The sequence below is a fragment of the Phocoena phocoena genome, chromosome 16 (genome assembly GCF_963924675.1).
Source record: "Phocoena phocoena chromosome 16, mPhoPho1.1, whole genome shotgun sequence".
In the NCBI taxonomy this organism is placed as follows: Eukaryota; Metazoa; Chordata; class Mammalia; order Artiodactyla; family Phocoenidae; genus Phocoena; species Phocoena phocoena.
In genome coordinates, this window is record NC_089234.1 from 65,128,328 (window position 1) to 65,147,576 (window position 19,249).

The following is a 19,249-nucleotide window of genomic DNA, read 5'->3' on the forward strand; positions in this document are numbered from 1 at the left end:
TGGTTCTGTTTAAAAGCTGGAAAATAGGGGGCTTCCCTGGTGGCGCAGTGGTTGAGAGTCCGCCTGCCAATGCAGGGGATGCGGGTTCGTGCCCCAGTCCGGGAAGATCTCACATGCTGCGGAGCAGCTGGGCCCGTGAACCATGGCCGCTGGGCCTATGCGTCCGGAGCCTGTGCTCCGCAACGGGAGAGGCTACAACAGTGAGAGGCCCGCGTACTGAAAAAAAAAAAAAAAAGAAAATAATTTATTTGGTCTGTGTGTATAATGCTGTATCATTGCATATTAGACTCTGGTAGTGGTTTTGAATGTCATAAAAAAAGCTTTTGCCATAAGAACTCAAGGTATAATTGACAACACAAAATATTGCATTCTTCCACTTTCTTACAGCCACTCTTACTTAACATCACAGTTGTTTTCTTCACGGATAGGCACTGTCATGAAGCTGGTGTTGGGTCAGGCATCACAAAATCAAAAGGATGGCTAGAATGAGCCATATCTCCTTCTGAAATATGCTAGCAACCTCTGACAGTGACTCAATAAAGGGATTTTGGAAATTGAAATGTCAGTAAAGACATAATACACAGTTTAACCATTAACTGAAATTAGAGGATTTGTGAACTTTGGCCTAGATACCTATATTTTGTCTACATTGACTGTCCTGAAGATGATACTATTTTCAAGGGGTCCATGTCCTGTGTAACAAGATCTACAGTCTTTTAGATGAAAATAGGCAAATCTTTTTCAGATAGATCTCTATCATGTTTCATCTGTTAATCCATTCATCAGTTCAATCATTTTTTTATTCTTTCACGTCAATAAACACTGAGCATCTATTATGGCCAAGCACTGGAAATATAGCAGTGAATAAAACGGTTTATGCTCTTTACCCTCAGTGATCTAACAGACAATTATTTTTATTGCTAATAATAAATATAATTTATTAAATGTCAGTTATAAGGCAGTTATGGCCCTACATGTTTTATGTACATTATCTCATTTAATTCTCACAACAACCCCTAAAGCAAGTATTGTCATCCTTACTCTATAGATGGGGAGACTGAAGCTTAGCTTACATAGCTGGTATTTGGTCACCTTGTTAATAAGTCTTGGAACTAAGATTTGAAGAATATCTATCTGATTCCACTATTATACCAACTTTTAAAAGCAGTTTAACACAAATGCTATTTTTAAATCAATGCAATTGATTTAAATGCAATGCAATTGATAAAAAGTCCTGAACAAGCTGAGAAAATAGGTTCAGTTTCAAAAGCACAGAAATTATTTCAATCTGTTGATACATCAGCAGCACCACTAACTGATTTAGTCAATTTTGATTGTGAGTTTAGACAGATTTCTTATTTCATTTTTTAAACCATTAATTCGCAAAGCTTTATATTTATTTAAACAGAAACAAAACACATGCACATACACAACCTGTGAGACTGACAGAAGGTTTTCTGTTATTTTGCTATGTCAAATAAAAATGTTATGTTACCATTAAATAACCAAGCCATCACTTTATAAAAGAAATGACAAAAAAATTAACATAAAAGATGGAAATATGGTTAAATACCTTGATTATCTGTATTTTGTATTTTCACTGCATGAACCTGAGACATGCATTTAGGTACCTTTAATGTATACAATATCCTTGGATTCTACTCTGAACCTAAGTAAAACCTTCAATTTTGAACATACTCCATTTATTTAATAGTAACCGTAGTGTGACTTATAGGAATAGTCACTGACCTAGGAGCTGGCAAGATCTGAAACCCATTCGAGCAGGGGTCACAGCAAATTTAGGTGAATGCTGAATCACTGAAATGAATAAACTCTATCTTTTCAATTTCTTTTTATTAAGAACAGTGTCAGTTCCAGAGTTTGCTGGGCTTGAGTGGAGGACAATAAACGCTAGCAGCAAGAGGAAAAATGGGAGGCGGGGATTGAGACAAGTTATCACAAAACAGCGTGAAGTGAGAACAGTGAGTGAAAGGGCCAGTGATTTTCGAAAAAAAAGTATCAGGTTACTCCTGACTCTTCCAGTCACTTGCAAAGTTACCTGTTGGTTACTGGAGTGGATCTTTGCTTCTGTGCTTGCATATATGTATGACTGATTTTCCAGGGCAACATCGTTAAAGGAGAAGGCCGTGGTTTATATCCATCTCTGAGATTTAGAGGTGAGGAACATCACCAGTAAAACAATTTGGATGTTATTGCAGTGCAAACCCACAGATGTTTCTGTCGTGCTTGGGGTATATCTGTTGAAATCATGGGATCTGGCATAGGCATCTCTGGTCTGAGAACACGTGCACCAGGCTGCAGTGTCATGTTCTCAGTGCTTGACTAGACACTTACTAGACTATATATCAACAGAGAACTCTAGCACCTCTTGTTCCAAGAGCTGGGAGGGACTCTGGAAGATCATTTAGTCTCATGGCCTTCTTTTTTTTTTTTTTTTTTTTTTTAATTAATTAATTTATTTTTGCTGTGTTGCGTCTTCGTTTCTGTGCAAGGGCTTTCTCTAGTTGTGGCAAGTGGGGGCCACTCTTCATCGTGGTGTGCAGGCCTCTATCGCGGCCTCTCTTGTTGCAGAGCACAAGCTCCAGACGCACAGGCTTAGTAGTTGTGGCTCACGGGCCTAGTTGCTCCGCGGCATGTGGGATCCTCCCAGACCAGGGCTCAAACCCGTGTCCCCTGCATTAGCAGGCAGATTCTCAACCACTGCGTCACCAGGGAAGCCCCTCATGGCCTTCTTTTACAGATGTGAAGAATAAGGACAAGAGAGGGGGTTCCACTGAGTTAAGGTCACACAGGTTGCTTATTTCAAAACTCCCATTTTCTGATCCACATATGAGTTTCATCCTCACACCAAGTTTATGTTGTACCTTCTTGTAAGGAGTAATGGTAATAGTCTTTGAACAAAAACACTGATTGAATAAAATATTTGACAACTAACAGGATGATTGTTAATTACTTAAAAAAAAAGATAAAACTATTTATTAATAAAACTATTGATTATTATTTACTATAATAAGAATGTGGTTAACCATTTTTCCAGCTATGTATTTCATCCACAGCCATTAACTGAGTGCCAAACACTGAGTAGATACTAAGATTACAGACTTGGCAATTTAAAAGATGAGTCAGAGTGTAAATAAAAGATGACAAGAAGTTTCACAGGTACTATAATTAAAATATGTGGAGAAATTAGTGGAAAAAGAGATGAGAGGGGTTTTTATTTTTATGTGTTATTTTTTTTATTGTGCCGTTTAGATTGAGGAGAGTCAGAGAAGATGACTGAGGTGCTTGGACTGAATTTGAGTTACGAATTAAGAGATTTCCTGTTGAAAGAGAACTGATTAGGGCATTCCAAGATAATGGTTTAGTGTTTTGAAAAGCATAGGGAAATCAGCTGGCTGGTGTAGTTGAGGAAATGCAAGTGTCAGTAACAATGGTGCCATTCTTGATAAGTACAGTAATAACTGCTGACATGTCTTGAGCCCTTACTGTTTGCTGTAACTTGTACATCCTTCATCTCTTTATTTCTTACAGTAACCCTCTGATATAATTGCTATATTATCTTCCTTTTATTGGTAAGGAATCTAAAACTTTGAGAGATTAATTGTCCAAGGACACAAAGCCATCAAGCCACAGATTCAAACAATTTTAACTGACTCCACAAACTTCTATGCTACTCTGCTCATTATTTTTAAGATATAAACTTATATAAAACATTAATTTGGGTTTAAGTTACTGCTCATTCAAGTATGGTAGATAAAGTATGAGACTAGACTCAGTTCAGTTTGATCCTACCACTTACTATGTTTCCTCCTGGGGTAAGGATTTAAACTTACTGAGCTTCAGTGTCTTCATGCGCAAATGTGTGAAGAGTTATGGCGAATGGCGTTTGAGGAGATACCTGTAAAATACTTAGCTGTGGCAGACAATGGACAAAGTTGGTTCCCACTCACTGACTTCCGGTTCTACCCCAGCAGGCAGCTGCTTGGGGTGGCATTGTACTTTCCCAAAAGATATGAAAGTTCAAGACACTTGAAATCTTCAACCTATTTCCCTTGTTAGCTAAATCATTCTGTTCTTATAAACTGATTTTTAAAAACCTTATTTCAAATCTCAGAGTTAATTTTTTGTTTATCTTAATTTCACTTTCATAGCACAGACCTTGATTCAGAAAGATTTTCTAGGATACCATGTTAAGAAGTTTTCCTGACATGCCACTCAGTACAGTGGCAGTCTAGAAGATCATTCATTTTTCATTTATGTTCGTCTATTTGTATGTCTTTCATGCCTGAAAAATGTGGACTAGAATCTGTGCCTCTGCTGTGTGTTAAACATAAAATATTTTTAAAGCTATTTCTGTAGAGAGGAACTAATTTAAGGGCATCATAATTCATATTTACCATGAAATAAAGATTTCCCATTTAAAGGGAACTGTGTCATTTTAAAAGGTTGAATAAAATGGCACACATTTAAAAAACAAAAACAAAAAGAAAACATAACAAAATAACAACAAAAACATTTTTTTTCTTGCTTTTTAAACTCCATACAGAGCTCCTCTCTGCCCTGGTAACATTTTGTTTTGACTGTGAATTAGATAAATTTTCATTTGCTTTAAACCTCATGCCTTAGTATTTGAGACTTCCTAGTTTTTGTAAGGTCAGCATCGTGGCCTTCCTAGTTCAAAAGTCTTCTTTTATTTGTACCAACGCAGATTTATATTATGGATGAATGTTTCCAACACATTTTTAACAGCTGTTTATGCAAGATATTGTACAATAAAAGTAACAGATTATTCTATAATTTTTAAAAGAGAACATGGCCCTTTCATAGATTATGAGTTAGAAATATGGGAACAATTTGGGGCAAATCTTCATTTTATGGGTGTGAAAAATAAGGTCTAGAAATGTTATGAGATTTGCCAAAGATTATCCAATCTTTCTTTCCTCTATTTATTCAACAAATAACTTCTGAGCTCCTACTATGTGCAAAGCACTGTGCTGGACGCTATGAGGGATAAATTACATGTGCAAAGTTTCTCTCCCTCAAGGACTGTAAAGTCTAGTGAGAGAGATTTTTCTCTCTTCTTCACCCGCCAACATCTGTCAGTGTCATCCTACCCAGATTACTCATTCAGAGTCCTTAAGTCTATCATCTTCATCCTGACTGATGCTGAAAACTCAGCCTCTGTGCACCAGTGCTGAATCTAATCTTGGAGACAGAGTTTTGGGTGGAGTAGAAATGAAGAGCTTTATTGCTTGGCCAGGCTAAGGGGGCCACAGTGGGCTTGTGCCTCTCAAAACCGTGTGTCCCAACCCAGAGGGATTTGGTGAGGAGGTTTATAGCAATGGTCCAAGGGCAGAGTTGCTGCTAAGGATCAGGGTGTGTGCAGGGCCTGCACTCCTTTAATCTGGCCTCACATGGTCTCCTCACGAGCTTCTCTGGTTCCTTTAATCTGGCCTCAGGTGGTCTCCTGATGAGTTTCTCTGGGTTATCAAACTGTGACCTTCTCTGCGGAACATCTTCCCTTTGGTAGGGGTTTTAGTTCTGCAGAAGAGCTGAAAGATGTTATATGTATCCCTTGAGAGGGAACCAGGGCCCTGCCCCAAGGCTGCACTATTGTTTCTTGACTGCTCCTCCCTTGTCTCTGCATCACATCCCTTCCCTGATTAGCAACTGTTTGAATCTGCCCTTGGGAAATCAGGGCAGCTCATGGAGGCTGGAATCTATCCCCTGGAAACAAGAAACAGGGGACACAGAAAAGCTTCTGTGCCCAGGAGCCCCACAGGGTCCTGCTTGGTTTCATGACTGCCATTGCATGAATTTTCACACTTTTCATCTCTCCTGTGGGCTGTTGCTGGAACTGTCTAACTCTTTGGCATGTCTCTGTTCTCAATCTCCTCAAATACATTGTGCAGACTCCAGCCAGACTGATGTGTTTGAAATAAAGATCTGTCTGTCACTCACCTGTTGTGAGTTCCCAAGTTGTGATTGTATAGCCTAAAAAATAAAAGATCCATTAAGGTATCTCATTAATGTTTGATGAGTAAATATGGGGGTAGATCCTGTGGGGCCTTGAACACTATGATCAAGAGTTTGTTCTTAATTCCATTAGCAATGGGAATAGAGTGAAGATTTTCAGAACAAAAAAGGGACAGAATTAGATCTCGATTTTCTTTACTAAACATCTTGAGGGTTGGGATTTTGTTTTTTTCTTGCTCATTATTTTATTCTCAAATAAAAGGTGACTTATGTAAAAGTAGGAACTCATTAGACATTTGAATAAACAAAGATATGTTTTAGAACAGTGCTGTTTAATCCATCTTTCTGAGATAAGTATTCTGTATCTGTGCTGTACAGTATAGCAGCCACTAGACACATGTGGCCATTGCTCACTTTAAGAAACTGAGGAATTGAATTTTTAATGTTTAATTTTAATTAATTTACATTTAAATTTGAATAGCCACATATGACCAGTAGCTATCATATTGGACAGCCCAGTATTAGAAAGTTATCCAGCAGGGTCCCAGCAGGAAACAGATGGAACACTCAAATTCAGATAACTCAAGAAGAGTTTATTTATAAAGTGACTTTTTCCAAACGTGTGGGCAGCTTTAGGGAACCACATGAGAGAGTGCCGTTAACTGTGATAGTTATATGGGAGCAATGGTGAGGCAGAATTCATGGGAAGACTCATAGTTGAGATTATAAGTCTAGATCACATTGGGACAGTTTTTATAATATTCAATAATAATTTTAATGAGATTTCATTGAATGAAGTCTATACTCAGAACTGTTCTTTTCAATATAGCCTTTCCTGGCAGTTTATTTACTGATGAAGAATGTGATTGCTTTCCCTATGCGGTAATGATCTGTACCGTGTTTTCTGAGTTTTTTTGCCCCCGCCCTTTACTGTAAGTGGTACCTTTTCCATTAGCAGGGCTATGCTGACCTAATGATGGCTTCTGTTAAGGCTTCCTTTGAGGAGCATCTTCTCTTCTGAGCAAATGTAGGCAGGTTCTGACTGTTATCTGTGGTTATGTTTTAATATCCTGCCCTTTTTGTCCCCTACCTCAGCACACAGAATTCACCTTCAGTCCTAGCTCATTGCTTGATGATTTGTTAAGGCTTTGAAAACAGAAGTAATGAGGGCTTTTAAGCAGGATGGGGCTATTTCTCCTTGCTTTATTTATTTTTATGCCATGCGAAAGTAATAAAAAGGCATAAAATGGCTTGACTGAGCCAAATACATCTGGATAAATAGAGCAAGGACCCAGTAAAACTCTGGGGCTGAAAAAAAAAAGAAAGGTGGGGAAGGGAAGCGGAGAGGCAGGGAAGAGAGAAGGGAAAACTATACTTCTTGAAATGATAGTGACTTTCTTTTATTACCTGGAGAACAAAATGTCTTTGACCCAATGAAACCTTTTAAACTAGGGTGAAGCTCTGTGTAGAAATTAGGAAATCATCTTTATAGTCCTTATTTAATCTCTTCATGCTGTCACCCCCTGTCATCCTTTATTAAAGTTTTCTGTGCCATTGCTGTTAGCTCTGCGAAGGTTGACATCTTTTAGTTGTTTGATGAATCACATCACAGAAACTATTGAGGTTTTACGACCAACGCAACAGAAGTCTTTCATATTATTCCTGATGCTTTGTGTGTGTTGGGGGTGGGAAGTGTCTTTTTGTCTGTCCTACTCCTGCCTCCTTTGAACTATCTCTGCTTTTGCGAAGTGGAAAGAGAAAACCAAGAGCTACCAGTGCCTTAAACTGGAGAATAAGGGATAGATTCTTTAGGTAAAATGAGAACCTGTCGTACAGCCCGTTGTGTATCAGTGGCAATCCGAGTAATTGCTACCATTGTTTTATTACCATGACATTCAGAATTTTATTTCTCTTTCCTATTCCTCACTTCCTCTTCTCCCTACTTCCTTCACCAGACACAGTCTCCATCATGCACACACTGCACACTCACTCTCAAAAAGAAAATGTGGTAAAGGACTTAATAGCCCTCTACTGTGTTTCCCCTTAGGAGGTATCTGGAGATGCATGGGGTCAATTTTTGTCTCTCATAGTGCCTGGGCATTGTTATTGGAATTTAGTAGACAGGGGTCCCTGGATGCCACACATCTTGCCGTGTACAGAATGGGCTCAGATGATGGTGACTTTCCAATCATAAATATCATTAATGCTACTGCTGAGAAAAACTAGGTCTAACTGAAGTTTAGGTGGGTACCAACAACCTCAGCTAGTAGATGATTTAGCAGTGCCTTGAGCAGATGCTAAAATCTCTTCCAGAATCTAGTAGGTTCTTAGTAAAACTATCCTGTGTTTTGAATCAAGTTGTTCACTTATAAACTAGTCAACACTATTTAATAAGTTCTATACATGTTACTTTCAGGAATAAAAAAAATTAAGATATACTTGCCAACATCAGGATTTTAACAATATCGTAAAGGTGATGAGCGTGTACGAAACTAAATGAGCATTTTAGGAAATTTTCAAAATGCTATTGGAAAAGGAGAGGTGAGGGTTTACTTCTGAGCAGAGTTGTTGGGGATAACTCTGCATGGAAACCATTGAGAAACAGGTAGGATTTTAATAGGGAGTTATTTTGGGAGACACTTGCTGTAGTCAAAGGTACATTATATGTAAGAACTTGGGAGAAGAGATAGAAATGTATAGAAATATTGTTACTGTAAAGGACAGTACTTGAGAAGAGGTGGCAGAAGATAGGACTAAAAACATAGATTAGGATAGAGAATAGATGGTCTTGAATTTCTTATAAAGGAGTCTTTCCACTTGAAGGTATGGATTTATGTGTGAGTTTAGCCATTGGGAGTAGTGTATGGCATGCTGCCTAATGGTCTATACTTTGTTTCAGTGTCCCTCTTCACAGAGTCCATGCTATAAACTCCCTCAGGTATCAGCTGCTTAAAACTTGCCTTCCTGATTTTCAAGTTCTCCTCTAAAGAGCTCTTTCAGTTTATTATTTTAAATGGTAGCAATATTCCTGGAGGTGAATCGCGTAATGATTTTTTTCAATCTCTTTTATATAAGGTATCACTGAAAAAGTATGATTAGATTCAATTCAGTTGTCTCCCACAAAAGTAATATGTAGAAAATACCAACCAAGGTGACTCTCAGTGTGATTAATAGCCTAAAGATTTAGGTTAAGGATATAACAGAGAGAACTGTTCTGCTTAAAGGTGTTGAACAAATTATCTCAAAGAGCCAAAAACAGCGTCCAGTTTTTACTTGAAACAATTTGTTCTTGGAATATTGTCAGCTAAAATTGTGGTCAACTTTTGCAAATTGTATGAATTTGCACTGCATATTTTATTTAGTGTTAGCAAAGCTCCAATATGGCTCTGCATAACTTACACAATACACCATGAAAATGACTTCAGAAACTCCCACAGAAGTTGACAAATTGGGCATCTAATGCTTTTAAGCTAATTGCATGCTTAGTGGTTAAAGAGTCGACTTGTAAAGAGTGAAGATCAGGGTTTCTTGGAGATAATGCTCTGCCTACTGCCATACTGAATGCAGCCCAGCACTATATCATAAATATTACAAAAGCTTAAAGAAGAAAATAATGTGAACTTTAATCAGCATTTGACTTACTCTTAAGTGAAGTACTCATGAATCATATGCAATATCATAGCAGTTTTGAGACCTATTCTTGAATTTTCAAGCTGTTATTTTCAGGAAATTTAGAGAGCAAATTGCTGAGTGATAAAGAGTAATTTGATACCATTGCTTATGCCACTTTTTTTTTCTCCCTTGCAGACTGGAAAAAAGGAAAGGAGTAATACCTTGAATATTGCAATAGAAAACATGTGCAAGAAGACAAGAGACCTTCGCAGACAGGTGAGTGAGGAGAGAAACGTGGAGACAAACACCAAGCAAAAGGAACCTTTTTTTCTTCTTTTTAAATTAATTTAGAACACAAAACAAGAACAATAAATATATACTTTCCACATTTACGTACCTCAGCTGTTTTTGTGGCAAACGTAAGATAGAAGAAAGGGACTTAATATTAGGCAGAGTTACATTCAAATGCTGGCCCTGCCATCATCATCTGTGTGACCTCAGGAACAGATTGCACCTTTCTGAGCCTCTCTGAACCTGTAAAATGGAATTAATAATACACGATAGGGCTGAAATGCCTCTGAGTGCCTGGTACATAGTAAAGTTTTAGAGAATGTTGGTAAATTGATTCTATTACATTAAAAACTGAGTTTATTATCCAAATGCTTAGAGCGAACAGCTAGCAATTCAGAGACCCTACCAATTTCCCCTTCTAACTCTTGCCAGGATGCTTCAAAATTTAGTTTCTGTTTAAGTTAAGGCTACTTTTAACCTTAGGTCATCAGGAACATAGGATTAGAAAGGATTTCATTAAATAATTTAGAAGTCTAGTGTTATGCCACAAGTTGAAATTTTTTCCTCCAGAAATATGAAGATTTAGCTATTTTCAAAGACCTTTGCTTTCCATTCCTTTCCACTGTTTAATAACCGGAGTTCTTTTTCATGTACAGCTTTAACTTGGTCACTATCAACACATAAAAGTGGGGCAAAAACTTTTCAACCATAAACTATTAATGCAATATATTATTATTAGTTTATTTGTATTATTATTGTAGTTTAATGGGAAGATTTAGTAAAATGGCCTGAGCAATCTTTTAATTCAGAAGTAGATTTGGAAGTGGAATAAATAGGGATCCCCAGCCAGGTAATAATAGCTGTGTAAAAGCACAATTTTGAAGGCTGGGAAAATTCCAATTTCTCAACTTTATGGCCTTAATGGGAATTCTATTTCTACTGTCAGCACTTAAAATCATGGAATGTAAGAGTTGGAAGGAACTTAGCACAACCTGTCTTATGATGCAGATGAGAAAGCAGGTTAGTGTAGTGAGGTGACCCACCTAAGGAGGAGGGGGACTGAACCTACATCCACTCATAACCTACACCCACTTCAGGAACTCTCACCCTCAGGACTGTCCTCCCTGTTAGTTGTACTACTTTCATTCTCTACCTTCTTCAGTATTTCTACCCCATCTGCTCCTCCCCGGACTTGGAAAAGTTGTTACTATGAGCTGTTAACAACTGTGTCTTTTATTCTGGTCTCATCCCTCTAGATTCCCTTCAACAAAGTTATGCACAAAGACCTGATGTACATTTAGACCTCCAAAGCTTTTGGAATAATTATTTTTCTTAAAAAAAAGTTAAAGCAATCCTTTGTGTGTAGGATTACCAGATTTAGCAAATCAAAGTACAGGATGACCAGTTAAATTTGAATTACAGATTAACAGCGAACAAATATTGCATGGGAACATAATTAAGTATAAAATATAGTTGCGTTGATCTGAAATCCAAATTCAACCAAGAATCTTGTATTTCATCTTGCAATCCTACTCTGATTTCCACCTCACATCATCAGTGAGACAGAGAAACAGCAAGGGGGTTACTAATACTTTTCTTCGTAGTAAGAGGATGTTTCTAGCTCCTAGAGAACTACTGTGTTCCAGAGTTATGAACATTCCCTGTGGTTTCACAGGTCACATCTTCATTTTTTTGGTTAAGTACTGCTGCTTAACAAACCACTATAAACAATAGCAACCATTTTACTGTTTCATGATTCCATAGGTTGGCTGGGGTGCAGGTGGGGCTGTTAGTCCATTTCTGTAGTATTTTCACTTGTGGTCTCGTAGGTAGTTCAAATGGTGTCTGGGTTCAGGGCTTAGTATTTGAGGCCTCAGTTCTTCTTTTTCTTTCTCTCCATGTGGTGTCTAATCCCCTAAGGCCCCCATTCATGTGGCTTTTCTCTCTGTCAGGGGAGCCTGGATTTCTTACACATTGGTTCAAGGCTCCAAGAAAGGAGAGATGGAAGTTGACAGGCTTTCTTAGTGCCTGAGCTCCAAAGTCACTAGGATGCTTTTGCCTCTGCATTCTATAGATCAGCATACTACAAACCCTGCTCCAGGTCAACAGGAGGAAGTGAAAGCACTATCTCTTATGGGAAGAGTGGCATGTGTATATGGGAAGATGGGATTGTTAGGAGCTGTCTTGGGAGACATCCATGGTCTTCGGTGTGAGTTGAGGTAGTTGCTTTGATTTGTTCTCAGTATCCTCACTTGCCTTCCCAAGAACTTAATTTTCCATCCTGATGTTTATGCTTGTGGCAATAATACAAACTAGTTTAAACAACATGAGTCATCTCCACCTCTTCTTGCAAAATTTATTAAGCAGTCTGTTTTGAGCATCCTGTATATACTGTACTTTTTACAGAGGAAGGAGAAAGTCCCTATCCTTACAGTGTTTTTCATTGGAATATTTAATGTTCTTTTCTTGTTCTAGATCTGTGTTTGTTTGCTTGTTTTTAGTAGGAAAAAAACAAACAAACAAAGCCTGTCTCCCTGCTCATTCATCTTAATTCCTTTGCTTACCCATGGCCTGTCCATTGGCAGCACAGAAACATTTTAGCTCAGAGAATCAATGGACTTCATCTGTGAGGAATGAGATAGATTTCTTAAACATAGCTCGGAAAAAGAAAATTATACATTTTGGGGTAATAACATGAATGTCCTACAGGAGATTTACTGTTTTTTTATTTCAAATAAACAATTTGTCTTTTCTTGCTCTGTGATTTCATTGCTTGTTGCACTAGAGAGCAAAGACAAAAGTCCTTGGCCTTGTGTTCCAGAATTTCTATAATTTGGCACCAACTTAATCCTCATAATTTTTCTTCTTTTTTTTTTTAGTTTTGCTATAAAATTTATTTATTTTTTTAACACCTTTATTGGATATAATTGCTTTACGATGGTGTCTTAGTCTCTGCTTTATAACAAAGTGAATCAGTTACACATATACATATATCCCGATATCTCCTCCCACTTGCGTCTCCCTCCCACCCTCCCTATCCCACCCCTCTAGGTGGTTACAAAGCACAGAGCTGATCTCCCTGTTCTATGTGGCTGCTTCCCACTAGCTATTTTACATTTCGTAGTATATATAAGTCCATGCCACTCTCTCAGTTTGTCCCAGCTTACCCTTCCCCCTCCCCGTGTCCTCAAGTCCATTCTCTACGTCTGAGTCTTTATTCCTGTTCTACCCCTAGGTTCTTCAGAAACTAATTTTCTTTTTTTTAGATTCCATATATATGTGTAAGCATATGGTATTTGTTTTTCTCTTTCTGACTTACTTCACTCTGTATGACAGGTTCTGGGCCCCTCTACCTCGCTACAGATAACTCAATTTCGTTTCTTTTTATGGCTGAGTAATAGTCCATTGTATATATGTGCCACATCTTCTTTATCCATTCATCTGTCGATGGACACTTAGGTTGCTTCCATGTCCTGGCTATTGTAAATACAGCTGCAGTGAGCATTGCGGTACACAACTCTTTTTGAATTATGGTTTTCTCAGGGTATATGCCCAGTAGTGGGATTGCTGGGTCATATGGTAGTTCTATTTGTAGTTTTATAAGGAACCTCCATACTGTTCTCCACAGTGGCTGTATCAATTTACATTCCCACCAACAGTGCAAGAGGATTCCCTTTTCTCCACACCCTCTCCAGCATTTATTGTTTGTAGATTTTTTATGATGGCCATTCTGACTGGTGTGAAGTGATACCTCATTGTTGTTTTGCTTTGCATTTCTCTAATGATTAGTGACGTTGAGCATCCTTTCATGTGTTTGTTGGCAATCTGTATATCTTTTTTGGAGAAATGTCTATTTAGGTCTTCTGCCCAGTTTTGGATTGGGTTATTTGTTTTTTTAATAATGAGCTGCATGAGCTGCTTGTAAATTTTGGAGATTAATCCTTTGTCAGTTGCTTCATTTGCAAATATTTTCTCCCATTCTGAGGGTTGTCTTTTTGTCTTGTTTATGATTTCCTTTGCTGTGCAAAAGCTTTTAAGTTTCATTAGGTCCCATTTGTTTATATTTGTTTTTATTTCAATTTCTCTGGGAGGTGGGTCAAAAAGGATCTTGCTGTGATTTATGTCATAGAGTGTTCTTCTTATGTTTTCCTCTAAGAGTTTGATAGTGTCTGGCCTTACAATTAGGTCTTTAATCCATTTTGAGTTTACTTTTGTGAATGATGTTAGGGAGTGTTCTAATTTCATTCTTTTACATGTAGCTGTCCAGTTTTCCTAGCACCACTTATTGAAGAGGCTGTCTTTTCTCCATTCTTTAGTCTTGCCTCCTTTATCAAAAATAAGGTGACCATCTGTGTGTGGGTTTATCTCTGGGCTTCCTGTGCTGTTCCATTGATCTATATTTCTGTCTCTGTGCCAGTACCATACTGTCTTGATTACTGTAGGTTTGTAGTATATTCTGAAGTTAGGGAGCCTGATTCTTGCAGCTCCGTATTTCTTTCTCAAGATTGCTTTGGCTATTCGGGATCTTTTGTGTTTCAATACAAATTGTGAAATTTTTTTGTCCTAGTTCTGTGAAAAATGCCATTGGTAGTTTGACAGGGATTGCATTGAATCTGTAGATTGCTTTGGGTAGCATAGTCATTTTCACAATATTTATTCTTCCAATCCAAGAGCATGGTATAGCTCTCCATCTGTGTGTATCATCTTTCATTTGTTTCGTCAGTGTCTTATAGTTTTCTGCATACAGGTCTTTTGTCTACATAGGTAGGTTTATTCCTAGGTATTATATTCTTTTTGTTGCAAAGGTAAATGGGAGTGTTTACTTAATTTCTCTCTCTGATTTTTCATCATTAGTGTATAGGAATGCAAGAGATTTCTGTGCATTAATTTTGTATCCTGTTACTTTACCAAATTCATTGATTAGCTCTAGTAGTTTTCTGGTAGCATCTTTAGGATTCTCTGTGTATAGTATCATGTCATCTGCAAACAGTGACAGCTTTACTTCTTCTTTTCCAATTTGGATTCCTTTCGTTTTCTTCTCTGATTGCTATGACTAAAACTTCCAAAACTATGTTGAATAATAGTGGTGACAGTGGACAACCTTGTCTTGTTCCTGATCTTAATGGAAATGGTTTCAGTTTTTCACCATTGAGAACGAAGTTGGCTGTGGGTTTGTCATATATGGCCTTTATTATGTTGAGGTATGTTCTCTCTATGCCTATTTTCTGGAGGGTTTTTATCATAAATGGGTGTTGAATTCAGTCAAAAGCTTTTCTGCATCTATTGAGATGATCATATGGTTTTTCTCCTTCAGTTTGTTAATATGGTTTATCACATTTAGTGATTTGTGTAAAGAATCCTTGCATTTCTGGGATAAACCCCACTTGATCATGGTGTATGATCCTTTTAATGTGCTGTTGGATGCTGTTTGCTAGTATTTTGTTGAAGATTTATGCATCTATGTTCATCAGTGATATTGGCCTGTAGTTTTCTTTGTGACATCTTTGTCTGGTTTTGGTATCAGGGTGATGGTGGCCTCATAGAATGAGTTTGGGAGTGTTCCTCCCTCTGCTATTTTCTGGAAGAGTTTGAGAAGGATAGGTGTTAGCTCTTCTCTAAATGATTTTTTTTTTTTTTTTTTTTTTTTTCCGGTACACGGGCCTCTCACTGTTGTGGTCTCTCCCGTTGCGGAGCACAGGCTCGGGACGTGCAGGCTTAGAGGCCATGGCTCACGGACCTAGCCGTTCTGCGGCCTGTGGGATCTTCCCAGACCAGGGCAGGAACCCGTGTCCCCTGCATCGGCAGGCGGACTCTCAACCACTGTGCCACCAGGGAAGCCCTTCTCTAAATGTTTGATAGGATTCGCCTGTGAAGCCATCTGTTCCTGGGCTTTTGTTTGTTGGAAGATTTTTAATCACAGTTTCACTTTCAGGGCTTGTGATTGGTCTGTTCATATTTTCTACTTCTTCCTGGTTCAGTCTCGGCAGGTTGTGCATTTCTAAGAATTTGTCCATTTCTTCCAGGTTGTCCATTTTATTGGCATAGAGTTCCTTGTAGTAATCTCTCATGATCTTTTGTATTTCTGCCGTGTCAGTTGTTACTTCTCCTTTTTCATTTCTAATTCTATTGATTTGAATCTGCTCCCTTTTTTTCTTGATGAGTCTGGCTAATGGTTTATCAATTTTGTTTATCATCTCAAAGAACCAGCTTTTAGTTTTATTGATCTTTGCTATCATTTCCTTCATTTCTTTTTCATTTATTTATGATCTGATTTTTATGATTTCTTTCCTTCAGCTAACTTTGAGGTTTTTCTGTTCTTCTTTCTCTAATTGCTTTAGGTGCAAGGTTAGGTTGTTTGTTCGAGATGTTTCCTGTTTCTTGAGGTAGGATTGTATTGCTATAAACTTCCCTCTTAGAACTGCTTTTGCTGCATGCCATAGATTTTGGGTCGTTGTGTCTCCATTGTCATTTGTTTTTAGGTATTTTTTAATTTCCTCTTTGATTTCTTCAGTGATCACTTAGTTATTAAGTAGTGTATGTTTAGCCTCCACGTGTCTGTATTTTTTACAGATCTTTTCCTGTAATTGATATCTAGTCTCATAGCGTTGTGGTCGGAAAAGATACTTGATACAATTTCAGTTTTCTTAAATTTACCAAGACTTGATTTGTGACTCAAGATATGATCTATCCTGGAGAATGTTCCATGAGCACTTGAAAAAAATGTGTATTCTGTTGTTTTTGGATGGAATGTCCTATAAATATCAATTAAGTCCATCTTGTTTAATGTATCATTTAAAGCTTGTGTTTCCTTATTTATTTTCATTTTGGATGATCTGTCCATTGGTGAAAGTGGGGTGTTAAAGTCCCCTACTATGAATGTGTTACTGTCAATTTTCCCTTTTATGGCTGTTAGTATTTGCCTTATGTATTGAGGTGCTCCTATGTTGGGTTCATAAGTATTTACAATTGTTATATCTTCTTCTTGCATCGATCCCTTGATCATTATGTAGTGTCCTTCTTTGTCTCTTGTAATAGTCTTTATTTTAAAGTCTATTTAGTCTGATACGAGAATTGCTACTCCAGCTTTCTTTTGGTTTCCATTTGCATGAAATACCTTTTTCTATCCCATTACTTTCAGTCTGTATGTGTCTCTAGGTCTGAAGTGGGTCTCTTGTAGACAGCAAATATATGGGTCTTGTTTTTGTATCCATTCAGTTAATCTGTGTCTTTTGGTGGGAGCATTTAGTCCATTTACATTTAAGGTAATTATCGGTATGTATGTTCCTATTCCTATTTTTGTAGTTGTTTTGGGTTCGTTATTGTAGGTCTTTTCCTTCTCGTGTGTTTCTTGCCTAGAGAAGTTCCTTTAGCAGTTGTTGTAAAGATGGTTTGGTGGTGCTGAACTCTCTCAGCTTTTGCTTGTCTGTAAAGGTTTTAATTTCTCCATCAAATCTGAATGAGATCCTTGCTGGGTAGAGTAATCTTAGTTGCAGGTTTTTCTCCTTCATCACTTTAAATATGTACAGCCACTCCCTTCTGGCTTGCAGAGTTTCTGCTGAAAGATCAGCTGTTAACCGTGTGGGGATTCCCTTGTGTGTTATTTGTTGTTTTTCCCTTGCTGCTTTTAATATGCTTTCTTTGTATTTAATTTTTGACAGTTTGATTAATATGTGTCTTGGCATATTTCTCCTTGGATTTATCCTGTATGGGACTTTCTGTGCTTCCTGGACTTGATTAACTATTTCCTTTCCCATATTAGGGAAGTTTTCAACTATAATCTCTTCAAATATTTTCTCAGTCCTTTTCTTTTTCTCTTCTTCTTCTGGAACCCCTATAATTCGAATGTTGGTGCGTTTTATGTTGTCCCAGAGGTCTCTGAGACTGTCCTCAGTTCTTTTCATTTTTTTTTCTTTATCCTGCTCTGCAGTAGTTGTTTCCACTATTTTATCTTCCAGGTCACTTACCCGTTTTTCTGCCTCAGTTATTCTGCTATTGATCCCATCTAGAGTATTTTTCATTTCCTTTATTGTGTTGTTCATCATTGTTTGTTTCATCTTTAGTTCTTCTAGGTCCTTGTTAAATGTTTCTTGTATTTATTCTATTTCCAAGATTTTGGATCATCTTCACTATCATTATTCTGAATTCTTTTTCAGGTAGACTGCCTATTTCCTTTTCATTTGTTAGGTCTGGTGGGTTTTTATCTTGCTCCTTCATCTGCTGTGTGTTTTTCTGTCTTCTCATTTTGCTTATCTTACTGTGTTTGGGGTCTCCTTTTTGCAGGCTGCAGGTTCGTAGTTCCCGTTGTTTTTGGTGTCTGTCCCCAGTGGCTAAGGTTGGTTCAGTGGGTTGTGTAGGCTTCCTGGTGGAGGGGACTAGTGCCTGTGTTCTGGTGGATGAGGCTGGATCTTGTCTTTCTGGTGGGCAGGTCCACGTCTGGTGGTGTGTTTTGGGGTGTCTGTGGACTTATTATGATTTTAGGCAGCCTCTTTGCTAATGGGTGGGGTTGTGTTCCTGTCTTGCTAGTTGTTTGGCATAGGATGTCCAGCACTGTAGCTTGCTGGTCGTTGAGTGAAGCTGGGTGCTGGTGTTGAGATGGAGGTCTCTGGGAGATTTCCACCGTTTAATATTATGTGGAGCTGGGAGGCCTCTTGTGGACCAGTGTCCTGAAGTTGGCTCTCCCACCTCAGACGCACAGCCCTGACTCCTGGCTGGAGCACCAACAGCCTTTCATCCACACGGCTCAGAATAAAAGGGAGAAAAAGTAGAAAGAAAGAATTAGTAGAAGTAGAAAGAAAGAAAGAAGTAAAGAAAGGAGGGAGGGAGGAAGGAAGGAGGGAAGGAAAAAAAGAAAGAAGATAAAGTAAGATAACATATAATACATTTATTAAAATAAAAAAATAAGAAAAAAGCAAAAAAATTCTTTAAAACATAAATGGATAGGAGAAATGGTGGAAGCAAAGCTATACAGACAAATTCTCACACAGAAGCATACATATACACACTCACAAAAAGAGGAAAAGGGGAAAAAATCATAAATCTTGCTCTCAAAGTCCAACTCCTCAATTTGGGATGATTCGTTGTCTATTCATGTATTCCACAGATGCAGGGCACATGAAGTTGATTGTGGAGCTTTAATCCGCTGCTTCTGAGGCTGCTAGGAGAGATTTCCCTTTCTCTTCTTTGTTCTCACAGCTCCCAGGGTTCAGCTTTGGATTTGGCCCCGCCTCTGCGTGTAGGTCGCTGGAGGGCGTCTGTCCTTCGCTCAGACAGGACGGGGTTAAAGGAGCAGCTTATTCGGACTTGACGTTGCACCAGCCTGAGGTGCGCCGTGCGTTCTCTGGGGTAAATT

General features: G+C 38.2%; 1 protein-coding gene across 1 annotated transcript in view; it reads left to right on the forward strand.

Annotated features, from left to right (window-relative positions):
- The window catches only part of CTNNA3 (catenin alpha 3), a 1,581,444-nt gene that overhangs the window by 831,677 nt on the left and 730,518 nt on the right, over positions 1-19,249 (forward strand). The window contains exon 8 of the mRNA XM_065894569.1: positions 9,805-9,885. Within this exon, the coding sequence (XP_065750641.1) occupies positions 9,805-9,885 (81 nt within the window). The remainder of the gene's footprint in view (positions 1-9,804; positions 9,886-19,249) is intronic.